At 41.8% G+C, this 18,785-nt stretch overlaps 2 protein-coding genes across 4 annotated transcripts; both read left to right on the top strand.

Moving 5' to 3' along the window:
• The first annotated feature begins 2,018 nt into the window (after window positions 1-2,018).
• On the top strand, window positions 2,019-9,978 carry asb5a (ankyrin repeat and SOCS box containing 5a). Of its 2 annotated transcripts, XM_018738576.2 has the most exons (8): window positions 4,058-4,159; window positions 5,339-5,425; window positions 5,642-5,721; window positions 6,148-6,255; window positions 7,071-7,221; window positions 8,236-8,370; window positions 8,996-9,187; window positions 9,619-9,978. In XM_018738576.2, exons 2-8 carry the CDS (start codon window positions 5,347-5,349, stop codon window positions 9,744-9,746), a joined length of 873 nt encoding a protein of 290 aa, XP_018594092.2. In that variant the 5' UTR covers window positions 4,058-4,159; window positions 5,339-5,346; the 3' UTR covers window positions 9,747-9,978. The 2 variants fall into 2 exon arrangements, with proteins under 2 accessions (XP_018594090.2, XP_018594092.2); XM_018738574.2 differs by lacking the exons at window positions 4,058-4,159; window positions 5,339-5,425 and adding an exon at window positions 2,019-2,366.
• Window positions 9,979-10,317: 339 nt separating this feature from the next.
• Window positions 10,318-13,952, top strand: spata4 (spermatogenesis associated 4). Of its 2 annotated transcripts, none has more exons than XM_018738580.2 (6): window positions 10,318-10,591; window positions 10,983-11,112; window positions 12,308-12,426; window positions 12,535-12,755; window positions 13,142-13,243; window positions 13,699-13,952. In XM_018738580.2, the coding sequence occupies exons 1-6, from the start codon at window positions 10,485-10,487 to the stop codon at window positions 13,866-13,868; spliced, it is 849 nt and encodes a 282-aa protein (XP_018594096.2). In that variant the 5' UTR covers window positions 10,318-10,484; the 3' UTR covers window positions 13,869-13,952. The 2 variants fall into 2 exon arrangements, with proteins under 2 accessions (XP_018594096.2, XP_018594095.2); XM_018738579.2 differs by having other exon boundaries at window positions 12,290-12,426.
• The last annotated feature ends 4,833 nt before the right edge of the window (window positions 13,953-18,785 follow it).

Here is an 18,785-nt window from a genome sequence, read left to right as displayed (position 1 = left end):
AGCCTGTAAATAATGCATCTTTCAACCAGCAACATGGACTGGTGTTTCTTCCAAATTGCGTCAGTGTGCAGGGCTGTGTGTATTAACCCACGTTTCAAGAGCTCAGACCTGAAAAACCCCATGGTACAATTTTTATCCAAGACACATACACAGTTGACATACATTTGGGAAAACTGCTGAAGGGTAATATTAATTTTAAAAATATAATAATAATAATAATGTTTAGAATTTTTAATTTTCTTTTGTTAAAATATTAATTTTATTGCAACTTGCACAGCTATATAACTTGTCAAAGCTGAATTACTTTTACCCCACCAGAATAACACTTATGTGGGTGTTTTTATTCTGCTTGTGGCAATCAAGACAGCAGCTGAACATAACGGAACCACAGATGTACAAGAATATGTGAAATTTCTCAGAATGCACAGTGATATCCACACAACAAAAGGCAGTTCTAAAAGACTTTTTTTCTTTCATAACCTTCACGTCTCACCTCATAATAAAGGTCTTTTCAACTTTGACTCTCGCCCCAGAGGAAAAAATTCCACTGCTGGACACCCCATTTCGTGACAAGGTTACCATATGTCTTCATTTTATTTTGTAACATATTTGCAGCTTTACATTTATTGAAAATCACAATTATTTTTCTCCCTTTGGCACGTCGGGGTGTTGCTGACAGGTGTTCGCACCGTGTTCAATGCCTTGTACTGGAGGAATTTTGCCAGCGTGTCGCAGTCACATTAATGCAACAGCGCCCTCTGCTGTCCACATGCTATAATTGTAAAAGGCAAGAATAAACCCTTTAGGTGTTGCAGGTACTGTCTTATTATTTACTGAACTCTTATTACTGAATTAAAGGTACTCTCAGCTGTTTGTTTATGGTTCCTTCCATTGTATAAACATCATTTATAACACCTCCATTACAGTATATTTTAGTACATTAGATCTTTTGCTTTACATACTTTCCATGTGAAACCAAGGTAAAATTTGCTTATCACACTTTGTACTATTTGATCTCAAAATTTGAGTTGATGGCCAAGGGGGTTACCCTAAAACACGGTTTTGTTCCTTTTTTTCGTTATTTTCTGCATTAAAAATAACTTGCTTGTTTGTGTACAGAATGGAGAACAATTTTTCAAAGTTCTCAATTATGTTGATTAGTTTAAGTTCACAGAAATACCACTAGTTCTTCTAGAATTTCACTTTTAGCTTGGTACTTTACAGCCATTAGAAGATTCTAGAAAGTATTTGTACAGCTCATCTAAGGGTCAACAACCACTTGTTCCAAGCACAGCCACAGCAAGCCAGAGCCTGACCCAACAACACAGGGTGCAAGGCTGGAGGAGGAGGGGACACACCCTGGATGGGACACCAGTCCATCACAAGGCATCCCAAGTGGGACTTGATCCCCAGAGCAGCCACACAGCAGGAATCAGCCAAACCCACCATGCCACTATGTTCTCCTTGTCCCTAAATGTTGCAGATTGTTATCAGATCCTAAAAGCACCTGGAATATTCGGTGTTTGGAACCCAGTGCCGAAATTTGCAAATTTCAAAAATATGGAATATTTTTCTCGAATCTGACATAAAGTATGAACTCATGGCGAAAGTATGATTAATCTAACAAACTAAATGGAAAATGCAAAAAAAAAAATCAATATAATTCAATTTTTGTCACATTGTGTTTTCTATTTAATATCAACTTACTAATTAATTTATTTAATTTTTTAAGTGAGTGGGCCAGAATACATGTTAGGGAAGGCATGTCCCCTACCTTCTATGCTTTTATAAATAAAGTAACATACTGGAACGATAAATGTTTACTTACGGCCAAGTCATACCGTATACGGAATGACTGTAAGCTCAAAAGAAAAAAAAAAGAAACACTTTGTTTTTACCCTGTCTTTGTGTGCTATGAAATCCGACAACACAACTGTTTAGCTAGTTTTCCACAGTTAGGCCATGAGTGACAGCTGTGTAATTGCCGCCCTTTGTGCACATTTAGGGAATGGCGAAGGCCGGCACAAAGCCACACAGAAATGCTATTTCCCACAGCTAGAGAATTTTAATCCTGTCCCCGGTCGGGAGCCAGCTGTTGTGCGAGCGTCAGTGCGGCGCCATATGACCCTGGGACACAGAGCGGCCCCCGTCCGCACACACGACGAGAGCGATGACCGAATTACCGGAGATCCGGCCGTTCGCCGCGCAGTTGTCCAATGTTTACCTCACCATACTCGCACTGTTCTGCTTCAAGCTCTTCGTGAAAATCACCCTCAACCTCCTCACGCACTTCTACATCATCAAGGGCAACCGCAAGGAGGCCGCCCGCATTTCTGCGCAGTTCTACGACTCTGCGGAAAGACACAGTAAGTGAGCCGTATGCAATATCGAGCTGTCGCGTTCGTGTGATTGCGACTCAATAGAGAGATATGATGCGCCCTGTGCATGTAGGAGAGAAGCAGGTTTGACTGTAGGGCGTTTCTTCATTGCCTGCTGCACATTTCAGAGAAGGGAAGCTTTACCTGGGACATCTTTGCATAACATAAAATATTTGTATGTCAGCTGAAAGCTAATTTTTGTGGCTAATGCAGGCCAAACGTCAAACTGCTTTCCCTGCTTTGCGTGCGCATGCTGAATATTGCGCCAGCGCTTTATTCTGCAGTGAGAGTCAGTGATATATTAAGAGTAATGAAACGATTACAGATAGAGCAATAAATCTTGCCCCAAAAAGAATAAAGTGAATTGCTTAAATGATGCCAAAACTGTGCGTTTCAAAACACTGTACATTTCTTTTCTACATGTTTGCTACGTTGACACACTCCTAAAAATAACTGATTTGATGAAAACAAATATATAAATTAGATACGTATATGAAAAGGAGCTTTGCTGAAAAGTCATAGAGCACTAATCAAATTTCAGGGTATGTTTAACCTGACACCTTAAAGCTAATAAGTGTCCATTTTCATTATTGAAAACTGCATCACCTTAAATTGCCAGTTCAATAAATCTTTGGATGATAAAGCTCAGGTACTATAACTATATAATAATTTCCTGTTCCTTCTTATGTGGGTACAGTTTCACTTCAGCTGTAGCAGTGTTTGGATATCCTGCTGAATTTCCGTACAAAACATCCAGTTACTCGAAGATCTTACAGTTTTGCACTTTACTCGTTTACAGAATTTATTATTCTAATAAAACATTTAACGTTCAGCCTGTGACTCAAACATGAAGCAAGGTGGGCCTTTAACAACACATTTGGACCGATCAGTGTCAGATAAACTTCTGCAATATATCGTTAGCATGACTCGATCAACCTCAGATTACGATAAAATACAATTCATTTATTCTGTGGGCTCTCCTGAAGACACACTTCACAAGGTTGAAAAAAAAAAAAAAAAGCAAAATCTCAAACCATTACATACAACTCATATTTGCAAGAAACATAGTGTATTAAAATATAAAGTTCACCTAAAACAAAGATCACCGTTGTCATTATTATTAGCCAGGGTGATTAGCTAACCCTTTGTTGCATGTAGTCAACTCTTGTGTTTGGGAATACACCTTATTGATCAGCATATTTATTATTATTATTATTATTATTATTATTATTATTTCATCAGCGTCATCATTGCCATTACTGTCATTACATTCTTTCCTTAAGGTTTCAGAACAGAATCAATTGAACTGGTTTATTATTGCTCCTTCTGTGGCCCATATGTTGTTTATGATGACACGCAGTGCGTTATTCAAGCCAACAGCTCTAGTAGTCGAGGCGAAGCCCAAAGAATTAAGCTCCAAGTTTCCTCCCAGACCTGTGCTGTTAACACTCACTCCGAGGTTAAGCTGAGTGTCGCCCAGCGTTATAAATAGAGCAGGGTCCTGAAATTCCACCCCCAACATCACCCCCCTCCCGCTGCAGTCCTGCTGCTCTTTTCATATTCATGCCATCTATCATATCTGAAGTTGTCACCAGACGCCCAGTGCCGCGACGGCGAGCGGCCCAATCCGAGGACAGACAGGGACAAACAGCCGGCGTGGATCCCCGCGAGGTCCCGTCCGCACAGACACCGAGCAGACAGGAGGGGGGTTAAGGAAAGGGACATGTTACTGTAACGTGTTTTGCTCCAGGACGTCTCAACGGGACGTTGGCGTGCCCAAGGTTAGTACGGCAGGCCTGCAGCGGCACTTTAAATCTCAGCAAGTTTTTCTCTGAAACGCATTTGCATTATTATTTTTGGTCTCTGCAAATGTCCTTTTTTTACGTCACGGAAAATGTCAGGTTGTATTTTGGTCTAACGGCATTTTCTAGAGAGAATTATAGCAGTATCACGCCAAAGTGTACTTTACAGGTGAATCATGTCATAATTTATGTAGTTTGCTCTTCATCTCATTCATGACAAGGAATAATTCTAACATATTAATTTATGCAGATTTTTTAATATAGCTCCAAAACCTGTCAAAAATTCCTTTAAATACATTCGATATTGTTTCAGTTGAAATATATGTTTATTCATCCTGCTCCTCCAAGAACAGTTTGGCTGTAATGTTTATGACTGCTTACTTGGTTAAAAATAGGAGAGGATGGAAAATGAAGGCCTTTGTAAAAACAGTGAAACATCTGATCTTTGCTGATGTGCAACCCTTCTTGATGATCGCTATTAAAAATGAAAGAAGGCACCGTCAAAAGCATGTAAAACTTTTCACTAAGGTCACTTTTAATGATAAGGTCATTTTCCATCATGTACTGGTTAAAATTGCGCTCACGGGCACCCTGAACCCCAACAAGCTACACATTTGCATGAAGAAATACGTGAAAGTGCACAAAATACATTTATTATATACAGAGAAGCTTTCTTTATTAAAAAATACATGGTGCTTTTGAGTCCAAAATGATTATTATTCTATGGGATTCCTATTCTAAGGGAAGAAAAACATTTCTTGACAAAAGCTCTCCAGTAACAGACACACATGAATAACTATGGTTTGGAGATAATTTCACCCTTAAGGTACTATGAATGCAATTCTTTTATGTTCTTTCATTTTCTTATATATATGACATTCTCTTTTGTTTTGCAAGGCCAGTCAAACAAACTAATATACAGGGACTGAATAGAGCAACACCTCCTCCATACAGGTCTAAATATTTACCTTTTTAGAAAGGAACCATGGTAATCAGCGCAGAGCCATGATTTATAAACACAAACTACTGCATGAACAATGCAATCCCTGAAAAAAAAAAAAAAAACAAAAAAATCAATTTGAACCGAAGAAAACAAGATAAGAGAACTATTAATGAATGCAGTGAAGGACTTTCTTTAGAGCTTTCCTCTATCAACAGTCTTGTAGATGATTGGTGTGGCGGGTGAGGATGATGATGATCTGAATGTCTGGAATGCATCTGCTGTTATTCTGGATATTGATCAAGGTGTGTACAGCTCCCATTAGTGCAGGTATACAATATTTCAGGAACTGCATTTAACTATTACCATTTAAAAAGTCCCCTCTGTTAGACATTGCTCAGAAAACAGGATAATTCCAGGTAAAACTGCCTATGTTTTGTATAAATATAATTTATATATATATACATATGTATCTATACGCACACACATATATAATGATGTCCTTGGATTTGATGTCACAGGGTCATGGGCAGACCGGTCTCCACTCCATGAAGCGGCATCTCAGGGTCGTCTCCTTGCTCTGAAGACTCTGATCGCTGAGGTGAGCAGAAGAATGCATAAAATCACAATAAAACAACAAAGCCAACCTTACATTAACATTAACTTTTCTTCATTTAGCAGTCCCTTTTCTCCCAAAGAACATATAATGATCAACTAATATGTTATCTGGCACTTTCACACAACGTGACTTCCAGTGCTAGATATGACACAAGATTTAAGATACTATCTTATCAGAAAAAACACTGGACAGTAGTAGAAATCTTGAAAACAAATAATAAGCGTGCAATATCACGGGAATACTCGTTAATCCTTGGATTATTGTGATTCTCATCAGAACTTTCCTTAAAGTTATAAATAATGCTAAATAAAAAACAATAATGAAAAATGTGTTGTAATGAGAAAATGTGTAACTTGACTCAGCACTGGTTAAATGGGACTGTGAGTGTTAAGGTGTTGATGGTCGTAGGGCTGCAATGTGAACGTGCTCACCATCGACCATGTGAGCCCTTTGCACGAGGCCTGCCTTGGAGACCACGCAGCCTGCGCCCGAGCTCTCATAGATGCCGGTGCCAATGTGAGTTACGACTTTATTTCACAATCATACATTTACCACATTTTGCAATATATTGTAACTTTTTTTACCGTCATGCCACATTATGTATAGCAGAAGTTTTAACCTGGTGTCCATGTATAGGATTCGGGGGGTCCATGAAGCGAGGAAACCATGTGAAAATTACAGTAAACTAAGCAAAGCTGAAAATAAAAATATAACTCTACTGTTACGATCGAGGGGGGCGCGGTGGCGCAGTGCGTTGGACCACAGTCCTGCTCTCCGGTGGGTCTGGGGTTCGAGTCCCGCTTGGGGTGCCTTGCGACGGACTGGCGTCCCGTCCTGGGTGTGTCCCCTCCCCCTCCAGCCTTACGCCCTGAGTTGCCGGGTAGGCTCCGGTTCCCCGTGACCCCGTATGGGACAAGCGGTTCTGATAATGTGTGTGTGTGTGTGTTACGATCGATAAAAATAATATCAAAATATAAGAATGACAATATAACAGTCCTCTGTGAAAGTAATCAGTTTTCATTGCAATAAATTGAGCACAGTATTTTCTCTCTGAATTTATTTATAGACATTTATCTGGGGATTTCCTATATGACAATTAGTTTTTTTAGGGCAACTACTTCACTCGAGGCTTTTAAAAATTAATTTAATTTACAGTAAGAGAATAGTCTTCAGGGAGTAGATGGTTACAGTAAAAAAATAGCTTAAAAAAATCACTTACGTGAATGACGATTTGAATTGAATTTGAATTATGAATTGTAAGCCTTTCATTCTCTGTGGGAGAACGTCTTTTTAACACATTTAATTTCCTGGATTTCTCCCCGATTTGCCAGGTAAACGCAACCACTATTAATGGCGTGACCCCCCTGTTCAACGCGTGCTTGTCCGACAGCGTCCACTGTGCTGAGTTACTCCTGGAAAGTGGTGTGAGACCTCAAGCTGACTTTCGCCAGCCCTCACCTATTCATGAAGCATCCAGCAGAGGTATAACCTCTTAGGCGTCGCAATGGTTCACTCTGTTCAACAGACATCCCTATATAACTAACACAGTTCCCAGTGCTCCTAGTTAAATTTTACCGTTATACTGGAAAGGAAGGGATAACATTTTTATATTTAGCCGATGCTTTACCCATTGATACAGCAGGGTCATTTGTTACTGTATTAATTCAGAGTAAGTACCTTAATCAAAGGTGCTACACCAGGAGGTGGGATTCAACTTGGTTCCTTTGAGTGTAAGGCGACAGCTTTAACTGCAACGCCACCTGCTGGCCTACTAGACCCTCACCTTCCTGCTGGGCTACAGCTAGCCTAGGCAGAGCAGTTTCCTTGTCACATTATTACTCTGTTTTAAGAAATTTCTTGTTGTCTCAAATACAACACTGATTGTTTACACAGCAAACTTCACACTAGTTCCAGTATCAGTATTTTGACAAAATAATGTAAGCATGAAAAGTTAAACAAAATAAACAATTTGATTGTTTTCAGAATCTTTCTGAAATAAAATGTATAGTTTCAAATAATTTCTTATAAAAAAAAAACTAATTTTTAACGCTTTTTAATGTGTTCAGTAATGACCCACGGGGGTGCGGTGGCGCAGTGGGTTGGACCACAGTCCTCCTCTCCGGTGGGTCTGGGGTTCGAATCCCGCTTGGGGTGCCTTGCGACGGACTGGCGTCCCGTCCTGGGTGTGTCCCCTCCCCCTCTGGCCTTACGCCCTGTGTTACCGGGTTGGCTCCGGTTCCCCGTGACCCCGTATGGGACAAGCGGTTCTGAAAATGTGTGTAATGACCCTTCAAAGTTAATGAATTAACATGAAGTATTTATAACTCTTCATGTTTTCCATGTTCTTTTTTTCTTCTGAGGTTGAAACAAGTGATGTTCACATAATTTCTTTGTTTTATTTTATGTATTCCGTAATAATGCATTTACTCTCTATTCAAATTCTGTGTCAAGGTTCCATACCTGTCACTCACCTGTATGAAATCCTTTCCACTCCAGGCAATGTTTCCTGCATTGAAGCCCTTATAACATGGGGTGCTGATGTGGACTATGACATTCCTCACATGGGAACACCCCTCTATGTCACCTGCATGTCCAGGGAGCTGCAGTGTGCCAGGGTTCTGCTGAATGGAGGTAACAGCTGTTCTGGTTTCCTCACACAGTCAAAAAACTTGTGCTTCAGGCAAACTTGTCACTCTAAATTGCTGACAGTGTCTCTGTGTGTGTGTGTGTGATTGCCCTGCAGTGGACTAGCATCCAGTCCAGGGTGTACCCTACTTCACACCCTATGACTCGAGATCCCCACAATCCTGCAATGAACAAGCAGTTACTAATAATAAATGGAACACTCGTTTTTATTTTTTTTAATTTTTTTAATATTACATGCTTTATAAGATCACAAAATTGCAAAAACTACAGCCAATTTTAATGTTTTTTCTCGACCTCATGTTGAGAGGTTATTAATGCCATAATTTCCTCTTTCCACTGTAATTTTCACTACAGTGTAAATTCCTCGTGAGGCAGTAGTTGGCGTAGTAGTTAGTGTCTCTGAGAGGAGGTCTAAGGGTTAAATCCTACCTGCTGTTGTACCTTTTAGAAAGGCGCTTACCCTTAATTGATACAGTAAAAATTACCCAGCTATATAAATGTCTGAATAAGAATCACAGTTAGCAGCTGAACATTGTAGGTTGCTCTGGAAAAAATCTGACGGCAAAATGAGTAAATGTAAAACAGAGAAAGCTCTCCCTTTCCTGTTCAGGGGCAAGAGTGCAGCAGGGTAAGTTCCTGGAAACCCCTCTACATGCTGCGGCTCAGAGGGACTGCACAGAGATAGTCAAAGTGCTGCTTGAGTTTGGAGCTGATGTCAATGCGAAAAACCAGGACCTTAAGCGGCCGGTCGAGGTTGCGCCCCCTGGTGGCCTGGCAGAGGGATTCCTCCTACTCTGTGAAGGTGAATCTTGTCCTTCAGGTGGCTCGAGATTAGAAATGCTCATGTATTTGTCGCTTATTCGGCTTAACCGGGACAGTCAGTCACGACACTTAAGCTCTCCAGTGAACTGTTTTGTGTTGAGTGCAGTTTTATATATAAATGAAAAGACATTTTTCACATGTCATGCATAAGACTAGTCTATTGTTTTTAGTAGGTGCAAAAATTGTCATTTACACAATGAAATTTTTAACAATAAAATCTATCTATCTATCTATCTATCTATCTATCTATCTATCTATCTATCTATCTATCTATCTCTTATTATTATGATTATTATTATTATGATTATTATTATTATCCGTTCAAGCCTGTGTAAGTCTCCATTTCTAGTTTTTTTTTTTTAATCTTTGTAAAATTTTTCTAAATCACTCCTCCTGCCTGTCCTTCCTTAGCTGTGCCTCGCACCCTGAGCCAGTTGTGTCGTCTCACCATCAGAGAATGCATAGGCCGCAACAGACTCCACCTCATTTCACAGCTCCAGCTGCCCAAGGCCCTCACGAAGTTCCTGCAGCACCAATAGGACAGCGTTGTCCATGTCTTTATAGATTGCTTTCCCATCAAATATGAATCTGTGTGGATCTGAAGTATGAGCTACTTTAGACTGTATTGTTTGCTACTGTAACATTATGATCAAGTGACATTACTGCTAACTCCTCCATGTTATAACAGTAATTATCAATGTAATTCTGTAAATGTAAATAGGCAAGTGGGTAGATAATACCTTGTTATCCAAGTCAATAATAACTGTTCTGTCAACCTTACCAAAGTTTCTGACTTTTTTCATTCTGAAAGAAAGAAAGAAAGAAAGAAAGAAAGAAATAAATAAATAAATAAAGAAAGAAAGAAAGAAAAATTCCTAACATTCCTAAGGAGTGTTTATTTCAGGATTCTTCAACAAGCAGTCAATTTTGAAAATATTAAAATATTCAACAGGCTAGTAAGACACATGTGTACTAAAAAAAATAGATAGATAGATAGATAGATAGATAGATAGATAGATAGATAGATAGATAGATAGGTACTGAACACCCTGTACTACGGAGAATTTTAAATACAAAGCATGCGTGTGTTTTACGTCTCGCGTCAAGCGAGAGCAGCTTGAAGCTGTTGCCATGGCAGCGTAAACAATGATCGCACGAGAACGGTAGAAGCACGTGAAGTGTGCGGAGGAGCTATGACGCCGCAAACAGCTCCTCGGCGGTAGCTTATTTTGTCCTCCCGTTACACTTTTGCAACACGTACGGTACCTTCTTCTTCCATGATCATGTCCGTCGCGGAGTCGCCGAAAAAGGCGGGTTTGCCCCGCGAGGTGCTGAAGTGGCTCCTGGGCCTCGAGCTGTCGTTCTCTCCCAAGAACCCCCGCAGGTGAGGACTGCAAGTTTACCTGGCGTCCGAGTCGCTCAGCAGCGCAGTTTGCTCAGGCCCGTGTTCCTTCATTGCGTTGTCATTACAAAGAAGCGGCTTTATTACGTGGCGGCAGGTGGGTAGCGCAGCGGTTTGGTTTGGGTTCTGGCTCCGTCCCCCCCCACAGCAGCCCGTCTGATCATCCAGGCACTGACCTTGAACTGCTGCAGTCTGACTCGTGCCTGGATGCTCTTTCTTTCATTTCCAGAGTAGAGGACAAAACATGATGGTAGATACACAGAAGCAAGCGCTTCCTCCGTTAGGCAAACCAAATGTGAAAAAGCCCTGTGAGAACCTCCTTTACCAGGCAGCGAACTGCAAATCCACTCTTAACATGTTCATATTTCCCTAGAGACTTTTCCAATGGCTATCTCGTGGCAGAAATATTCTTCAGCTACTACCCCGATGATTTTCCTGTGCACAACTACGTGAATGGAACGTCGCTTCTCACAAAAATGAGCAACTGGTCCCAGATTGAAAGGGTAAGACTGCAACAAAAGTAAGACTTGGTTATGACAGAAACAACATACAGGAAGAAAAAAAAAGAAGAAAATTATCACCGCAAACACTAGTAAGTAACTAGCAATTGATATTTTGCTGCCTATTATACACACACACACATTTTCAGAACCGCTTGTCCCATACGGGGTCACGGGGAACCGGAGCCTACCCGGGAACACAGGGGCGTAAGGAACACACCCAGGACGGGACGCCAGTCCGTCGCAAGGCACCCCAAGCGGGACTTGAACCCCAGACCCACCGGACAGCAGGACTGTGGTCCAACCCACTGCGCCACCGCACCCCTACTGCCTATTATAACCCCATATTAATTGTTTTAATAATCATTATCAGATGCTAACCTACAGTGAAATATAAGGTGCCCTTCTCATCCATAGCAAATGTGTCATGATTTTTTTTTTTTTTTTTTAAAAGTTGTTTAGTAAATACATGTTCAGCAAATATCAAAGGAACTTGTTCATTACAATTTTTGCCGGCTGATTCCAGGTGAAAAGGTCTTTGTAGGAGGATATTGTAGAAGGAGAGCTGGGTACATATGTTTAGTAACATGCATTATACCTGTATAATGTAACCCATAACAGTGTGGCACTGGAAGTGAACGTGAATCCAGGTGTGGAGTTCATTTGCAGTGAACGATACATTTACCTTTATTAATTTAGCAGATGCTTTTGGCCAAAGCAACGTACATCTCAGCAAAAATACAATTTGTGCATTACATTAAGAGAAAGAGACATGGCTGCAGACATGTGACTCTTAAATAAACCAAAGATGCATCGTTCAAATGTGACAAGACGAAAGACACGGGCAGGGAAAGGGTGTCAGAAGACAAGGGGAAGACTGTTGAGATAGGATGTGAAACAGATGTTAAGAACTGTGGTGACGAAGGCGAAGGAGACTCCGCAAAAGCCTGCCCTGCGATCAGCTTCCTTTTTGCATGTGGTCCCAGACAATGGAGCAGGTTCCCCATATGCAGGAGAGGGAGCCCTCTGGTGTTCTTCTGTGGTATTGTCAGTCCGTGGGGGGTGGGGCGTTTCGCATGGAAAACCGTAAAGCTGTCACCTGTCACAAGCTGTGCTACTTTTACGTCCTACAGCTTGTTCGTTTTGTCAGTAGAAATGCATTTTTTTTTTTAATTTTAAGATTTCCTGTTTTTGTAAGTCGCTGCTGAAACAAAACGTCCGGCTGCCAAAGGAGGTCATCGAAGGCACCGTTCACTGCAAACCGGGAGCAGCCGAGCTCTTGATTCAAGAGATTTATGTTCTTCTCACAAACAGAAGGTGCGTGTCTGCCTGTCGCTGAACCCATCCTGCCCTTCGTCGGTACTAAATTATCGGTCACAGTGCGGCACAGAACAGTTTGATTGCCGAGTTACCCTTTCTCCTTAGAATCAAATCCCTGTACGAGAGGGACGCGGACTTCACCGACCGCGGTTACCAGGGGAAACTACCCATGGTTGCCCGAGCTACGGCCTCCGGGGCAATCAAAAGCAATCTCCGTCTCAGCGAGATTCTGGCTGATCCCAGGATTGACAAAAACAAGCAGAAGGTCCAAGACATCATCCACATGCATCAAGTGCAGAGGCAGACGGAGAGGATGGAGAACCCTAGTATGCAATTGGCAGAAGGGGCATCAGCAACTGCTCTTTAGTTATTCGAACTCAGTTGTACTGACTTTGATGAAAGGTGCATTCTATAATTTTAACAGCTGTCCTCTGCATCCTTAGAAAACAAAAAAAAAAAAAAACATCTCTGCAGAATGCTTTTTTTTGTAATACGTATTTGACAGCACGGCATTCTTAAAAGTGTATACATCGGAGTTCTCCGCACTTTTTTTTTGTAAGAAAAAAACTGATTTTGGAATGTTAAATAACCTAATAAAAGTTTACTTTTGCGTTCCATCTGAATTATTTCCATAACTTAAAAATGAATAGAATGACAGCTTTCAATGCAGAAGGGAGAGAGAGCAATAATATGATCCTCTTCCTTCTGAAAGGGCACTTCCTGAGGCAAAGGATGGAGAAAAGAGCAAGCAGATTCTCAGCAGCGTCAGGCCAACAGAAAGGTCCACCTTCACAGTGCAGTGGCTGGACGTTTGGTAATCACTTTCAGAACTATGCTGTGTTTGCTAATGGAAGGAAATAGGCTTATTGTAAATCTATAAAATAAAATGTATTCTTGCCAACAGCATCCACAGAGATGCGTTAAGTTGTTTTTTTTATTAGCATAAAAATGAAAACATTACACATTTCCAAATAATACAGAATTACATACAAAAATAAAAGGTACGGGTGGTGAAGACAATCTTTGTCAATATTTCACTGCACATTTTGATTGTAACATCAATACCAATTCCAAATGCTAAAGAAAAAAAAATTTAATTCACATCTACGCTTCAGAGAGAGGTTCAAAGTTAAGCTGGACAGAAATGACAAATATTCAGGTTGTTGGCTTTTGACCAAAGCAAATTATGCTGTTTGTGAAATGAAACACTGGGTCATGCCTGTCCACGCTTGCCATCCTCACCCACTGAATTGTCCCTGTCCTGTGCAGGCCTGTCCGCACCTCCTCTCAGAAGCACAGCTGGCATCCGGTTCAAGGAGATCCGTGTGAAGCAGGCAGCCAGACAGTCCACATCAAGGGCGTCCGAGGGCCTCGCTCACGATGGGGACGCACCACAAGTTCCCACTGACGCGCCGCCCTCTCATTTTAGGTGTTATTAACTTCTGTTTATCAATACATATCCCTGCTTGTCCTGAGTTGTGTCACTGCTAAAAAATGTGTATACAGGGATTGGAGTTGGGGGTGCGGTGGTGCAGCAGGTTTGACCGGGTCCTGCCCTCTGGTGGGTCTGGGGTTCGAGTCCTGCTTGGGGTGCCTTGCGACGAACTGGCGTCCTGTCCTGGCTGTGTCGCCTCCCCCTCCAGCCTTACACCCTGTGTTGCCAGGTTAGGCTCCGGTTCGCCGTGACCCTGCTTGGGACAAGCTGTTTCAGACAATGTGTGTGTGTGTAATAATAATAATAATAATAATAGGGTAGCATGGTTGTGCTGTGGCCTCACAGTTCCTGGGTTGTTTGGACATAGGTTTGAGTGTAGCTTCAGTCTGTGTGGTGTTTGCATGTTCTCCCCATGTCTCCATGGGTTTCCTCTTGGTACTCCGCTTTCCTCCCACCGTCTAAAGACATGCAGTTCAGGTGGACTGGTGATTCTGAACTGCCCTCTGTGTGTGAATGGGTGAGTAAGTGTGTGTAGCTTCCCTGGCATCCCATCCACAGTGCACCCCCAGTCTTGTGCCTATTGATTCCAGGATAAGCTCCGGGCCACCGCGACCCTGGCCAGTTAGTGAAAACGGATGGAGGGATGTTATGATTTTGACATTAAATAGGACAGCAGCTGGTGGAATAGTATTTAGAGCTGTCACCTTGTAATAATAGCGTCCCATGTGGATCCCACCTCCTGTTTTAGAACCTTGGTCAACCGAAACTGATTCAGTAGAAAATAAATACCCTGCTGTATAAAGGGAAATATCGTTGTACATTTGCTGTGGTCGTCGTCGTCATCATCATCACTATCATCACCATCATCAGACTTGGAGTACAGAAGGTGAACCATGGGCCATTGCTACGAGTTCTGTTCATAAATCTGTCTTTAAGTCCCATTTGTACATAAGTCGGAACAGTTTGGTACAGTTCGTGTCTAACGTCAGTTAGTCAAATGTTTTTCTTAGTATACTGTATATAGTGTACATTTATGCATAACAAACATTAAAGCAACACTTCCGGACACACTAAAATATCTTTAATATAAAATTACAGTAATAATACAATGTGAGGATGTAATGAGGATAATGATAGCAATAATACATATAACTACGTACAGGAGGAGGAGAGAGAAAAAAACTTTAATGTTCTCTTTTCCAATGTTCGTTGGAGTTTCCCCGTTTTCCGAACACTTTATTATTTCCACTTTAGTTTCAGTCGTGGGGGACGCGGTGGTGCAGTGGGTTGGATCGGGTCCTTTTCTCCAGTGGGTCTGGAGTTCAGTTCCCGCTTGGGGTGCCTTGTGATGGACTGGCGTCCTGTCCTGAATGTGACCCTTACGCCCTGAGTTGCCGGGTTAGGCTCCGGTTCCCCGCGACCCCGTATGGGACAAGCAGTTCAGAAAATGTGTGTGTGAGTTTCAGTCGTGATTGTTTCCCTTTTATTTGATGCATCACCATCACTTGCATTACCTTTACGCTTTGGTCCCATGGTTAGGAGGGTAAAAAATAAAAAATTAAAGCCAAATATAGCAAGACACACAAAAAAGACACTGTTATGAGCAGGCAGGAGACTGAGGTGTGTGTGTACCAGTCCGTCGCAAGGCACCCTAAGCAGGGCTTGAACCCCAGACCGGCCACACAGCAGGCACCGGCTGAACCGGCCTCCGCGATGTCTACAGCGTCCGTACCATTTTCCTGTTCTTTATGCTTTTAAACTCTTTTGGCAACGCAAATGGTATTAGTGGTATTAAATTTGCGGAAAAAAATAATCTTACTACTTTCATTCGTGTTTTGTTTTTAATTAACTGAATGTCGAACACAGCAACAAGAAATCAAATTATAATAAAGGACATTTGGTGGTTTTCCGACTAGCTGGACCACTCAGCTCCGCTATTTATAGTCATGTTAAAGACAATCCGCCAGGTGGCGCCACTGCGCTTCACATGTTTGCTCCAGGGCGTGTTCTCAAAACGAGGAAAGAACACAGATCAGCCAGTGACTCGTATGCAAACGTAAAAATTTCAAAACAGTGAAAAGGAATATATCCAAAGCCCTACAAAAATTGTACCTTTAAAATCTGAATATTTTCTCCTATATTTTTGCTGTCTCTCCCTGTCTCTCTCGTTCTCTCTTTTCCTTTCATAATACACATGAAGAAATGAGTTGTGTTAATGAGATGTATTAATTGCATTTATAGTCACATTTTTAACATATATTTTCAAGGCAAAAAACGAAAAAGCAAAAAAAAAAATCACTTTTTGTGATAAAACTTTAAAAACTGTTTTCCTGGGGAAAATATTTTAAAGATAAACTATATGGTTACAAGGTAGGGAAAATGAACAAAACTTTCTTAGGTGCATGTTTCTGTGCCTTTCCTGTTCATCACTTTCCAGTTAAACACAGTAAACATGGTGATCCACAGTGACGCACAGTGATCTGGAACCACTAAAGCCATTTTGCATTCTACACTGAATGGGAGGCGGCACCGTGTGTATTTTTTCACATGCAGGGGACCCATGCAAATTGCCCCAGCTGCCAACTAATTCTGGCCAAAGAGGGCATACAAATTATGATACCAAATTCTAGGTGAAATGCCAAAAAAGGCAAAAGGGTTCAAAATCTGATTCTCTACAGTAAGATATGAGCACAAAGAGCATCCCAAACGGTGAGCAGTAATCTGCCCCCTAACTGTTGTTACACTGCAGCAGCAACTGCATCGTCACCTTTTCACCTAAAAATAATATCACGAAATTCATGTTCATTTACAGAACAGTCAGGCGAATTTTTCCGCTCACAGAAAGGTCTCGTGCGAAGATGCTCAGTGGCCATTTTGGGATTAGATGAGCTTTCATTTCTTGCTGCTTTACTACGGTGCAGCTCCCTGAAATGGGTTGCCATGGTAACCATCTTGGGTATGCTGAACACACTGGCAACAAGGAATGCCAGTGGTGTGTTCTTTGTCTTCAAGAAAAGTCAGAATCCTGTCTGTGGAAAGCACAGAAATTAGTTTGACCACGATCGATGCTTGAAAGATACCTTTCCCCAGATCATTTGCATATATCTACATTGAGACAGAAGAAACTCACGGTGTCAGGCATACGGTACACACGTACACACAGCAGGGTTTTTGTACCGTCTCAGGTCAGGGTTAGTGTGTTGCTCAACGGCACTGCAGCAGGGGCTGGGATTTTAACACAGTTCTATAGATCGTAAGGTGATGACTGCAATAACTGTGCCACCTGTTGCCCCATACAAAGAAACACACACACACACACATTTTCAGAACCGCTTGTCCCATAGGGGGTCACGGGGAACCAAAGCCTACCCGGTAACACAGGGCGTAAGGCCGGAGGGGGAGGGGACATACCCAGGACGGGACGCCAGTCCGTCGCAAGGCACCCCAAGCGGGACTCGAACCCCAGATCCACCGGAGAGCAGGACTGTGGTCCAACCCACTGCGCCACCGCACCCCCTTACAAAGAAACATTATGTTAATAAACGAGTTGCATATATTTCTGTTACTGACATACTTCGAGTCATGCACAAGCTCCTGAGCTGTAACGACACTTCCCACTCCTCCTGAACACAAGGTAAACAATGCTCAGATGCATAGCCAGTGTGAGTGTTTTCAGCATCCCCAGACTTCTGACTGATACATACATCCTATAGGTTAAAATCATCTGAAATGACTTCATAAAATCTTGCACTCCAGGATCAAATTCCACTTCCTGTCAGAGTACCCTTGATCAAGGTACATGCCCTCAACTGATACAGTAAAAATTACTCATCTGTATAAATGGGTTATTCACTGCAAGTAGGTGAACGCAGTAGGCTGGTAGCATGGTGGCACAGTGAGTAGCAGTGCTGTCTTATGGTGTCTGAGTGGTGTGAGAGGTTGTGGGTTTGATCCTCAGTCTGTGGGGAGTTCACATGTTCTCCTGGTGTCTGTGTGGGTTTCCTCCCACAGTCTAAAGGCATGCTGTTCAGGTTCCCCCATAGTGTGTGAGTGACAGAGTGCGTGTGTTCCACTGATGTATGGATGAGTGACCCAGTGTAAGCAGTGTATCTATCAGTGTAAGTCGCCTTGGTGAATAAAGTGTGTGGGCAGATAACATTGCACGGAGTTTGTTGGAAGTCACTTTGGAGAAAAGCATCTGCTAAATAAATAAATATAAATGTAAGTCACTGTGATGACAAGTAAATGTGTGAGAACTGTCAAAGTTACATGACATACCAAGATGTAGACCATGGAATGAAGTATAATGAGAAATTGGAGAGGAGGAGGGGACAAGCCAAGTGCCTCCAGTTTACACTGACAAAATCAGGGCATTTATATTTGAAAATTCAAAGTTATTGTGAATGTTTCTTATAGATCAAAATGGTGACTTTAAGAATTCTGATCTCATTGATATAAATCAGTACTCTGTCGAGCTGTTACGAGCAGTGTTCTGTCTGCATAACTTGCACCTGTATTAGCTGAACATTTTTTATGGAATTGTTAAAGAAAAAATGGACAGAGGTCAAATGTTCATTAATACACTATACAGTTGTTTGTTCAGATTTTATTGGTGAAATGATTGCTTATTGTGACCTTTTTACTTGTATATGAGAATTTTTTTGTTGCCCAATGAGTAGGTTTTAATGAAATTCTGTAACTGTAACTGTAATTCTCAGTGTCCCACAGGGCTCAGTCCTCGGCCCTTTACTCTTAGCCCTCTGCACCTCTTCCTTTGGCTCTGTCATTGCCTCTCACAGATTCTCCTGTCACTGCTACACTGACAGTTCCTACCTCTTTTTTTCTTTCCCCTCACTGCTACAGATATACCATCTTGTATCGCAGCTTGCCTCTCAGATTCCACTACCATGTATCTCCCCTC

The sequence above is a fragment of the Scleropages formosus genome, chromosome 3 (assembly GCF_900964775.1).
Source record: "Scleropages formosus chromosome 3, fSclFor1.1, whole genome shotgun sequence".
NCBI classification, from domain to species: Eukaryota; Metazoa; Chordata; class Actinopteri; order Osteoglossiformes; family Osteoglossidae; genus Scleropages; species Scleropages formosus.
The sequence above is the reverse complement of the archived record's forward strand: the minus strand, read 5'-3'. Positions and strand labels throughout refer to the sequence as shown.

Coding starts and splice junctions, on each gene's coding strand:
- asb5a (XM_018738574.2), top strand. CDS start 2,171: ATGACCGAATTACCGGAGATCCGGCCGTTCGCCGCGCAGTTGTCCAAT. Junction 5,722..6,147: donor TGAAGACTCTGATCGCTGAG/GTGAGCAGAAGA, acceptor TGATGGTCGTAG/GGCTGCAATGTGAACGTGCT. Junction 9,188..9,618: donor ATTCCTCCTACTCTGTGAAG/GTGAATCTTGTC, acceptor GTCCTTCCTTAG/CTGTGCCTCGCACCCTGAGC.
- spata4 (XM_018738579.2), top strand. CDS start 10,485: ATGATCATGTCCGTCGCGGAGTCGCCGAAAAAGGCGGGTTTGCCCCGC. Junction 11,113..12,289: donor ACTGGTCCCAGATTGAAAGG/GTAAGACTGCAA, acceptor TTTAATTTTAAG/ATTTCCTGTTTTTGTAAGTC. Junction 13,244..13,698: donor GTGCAGTGGCTGGACGTTTG/GTAATCACTTTC, acceptor TGTCCTGTGCAG/GCCTGTCCGCACCTCCTCTC.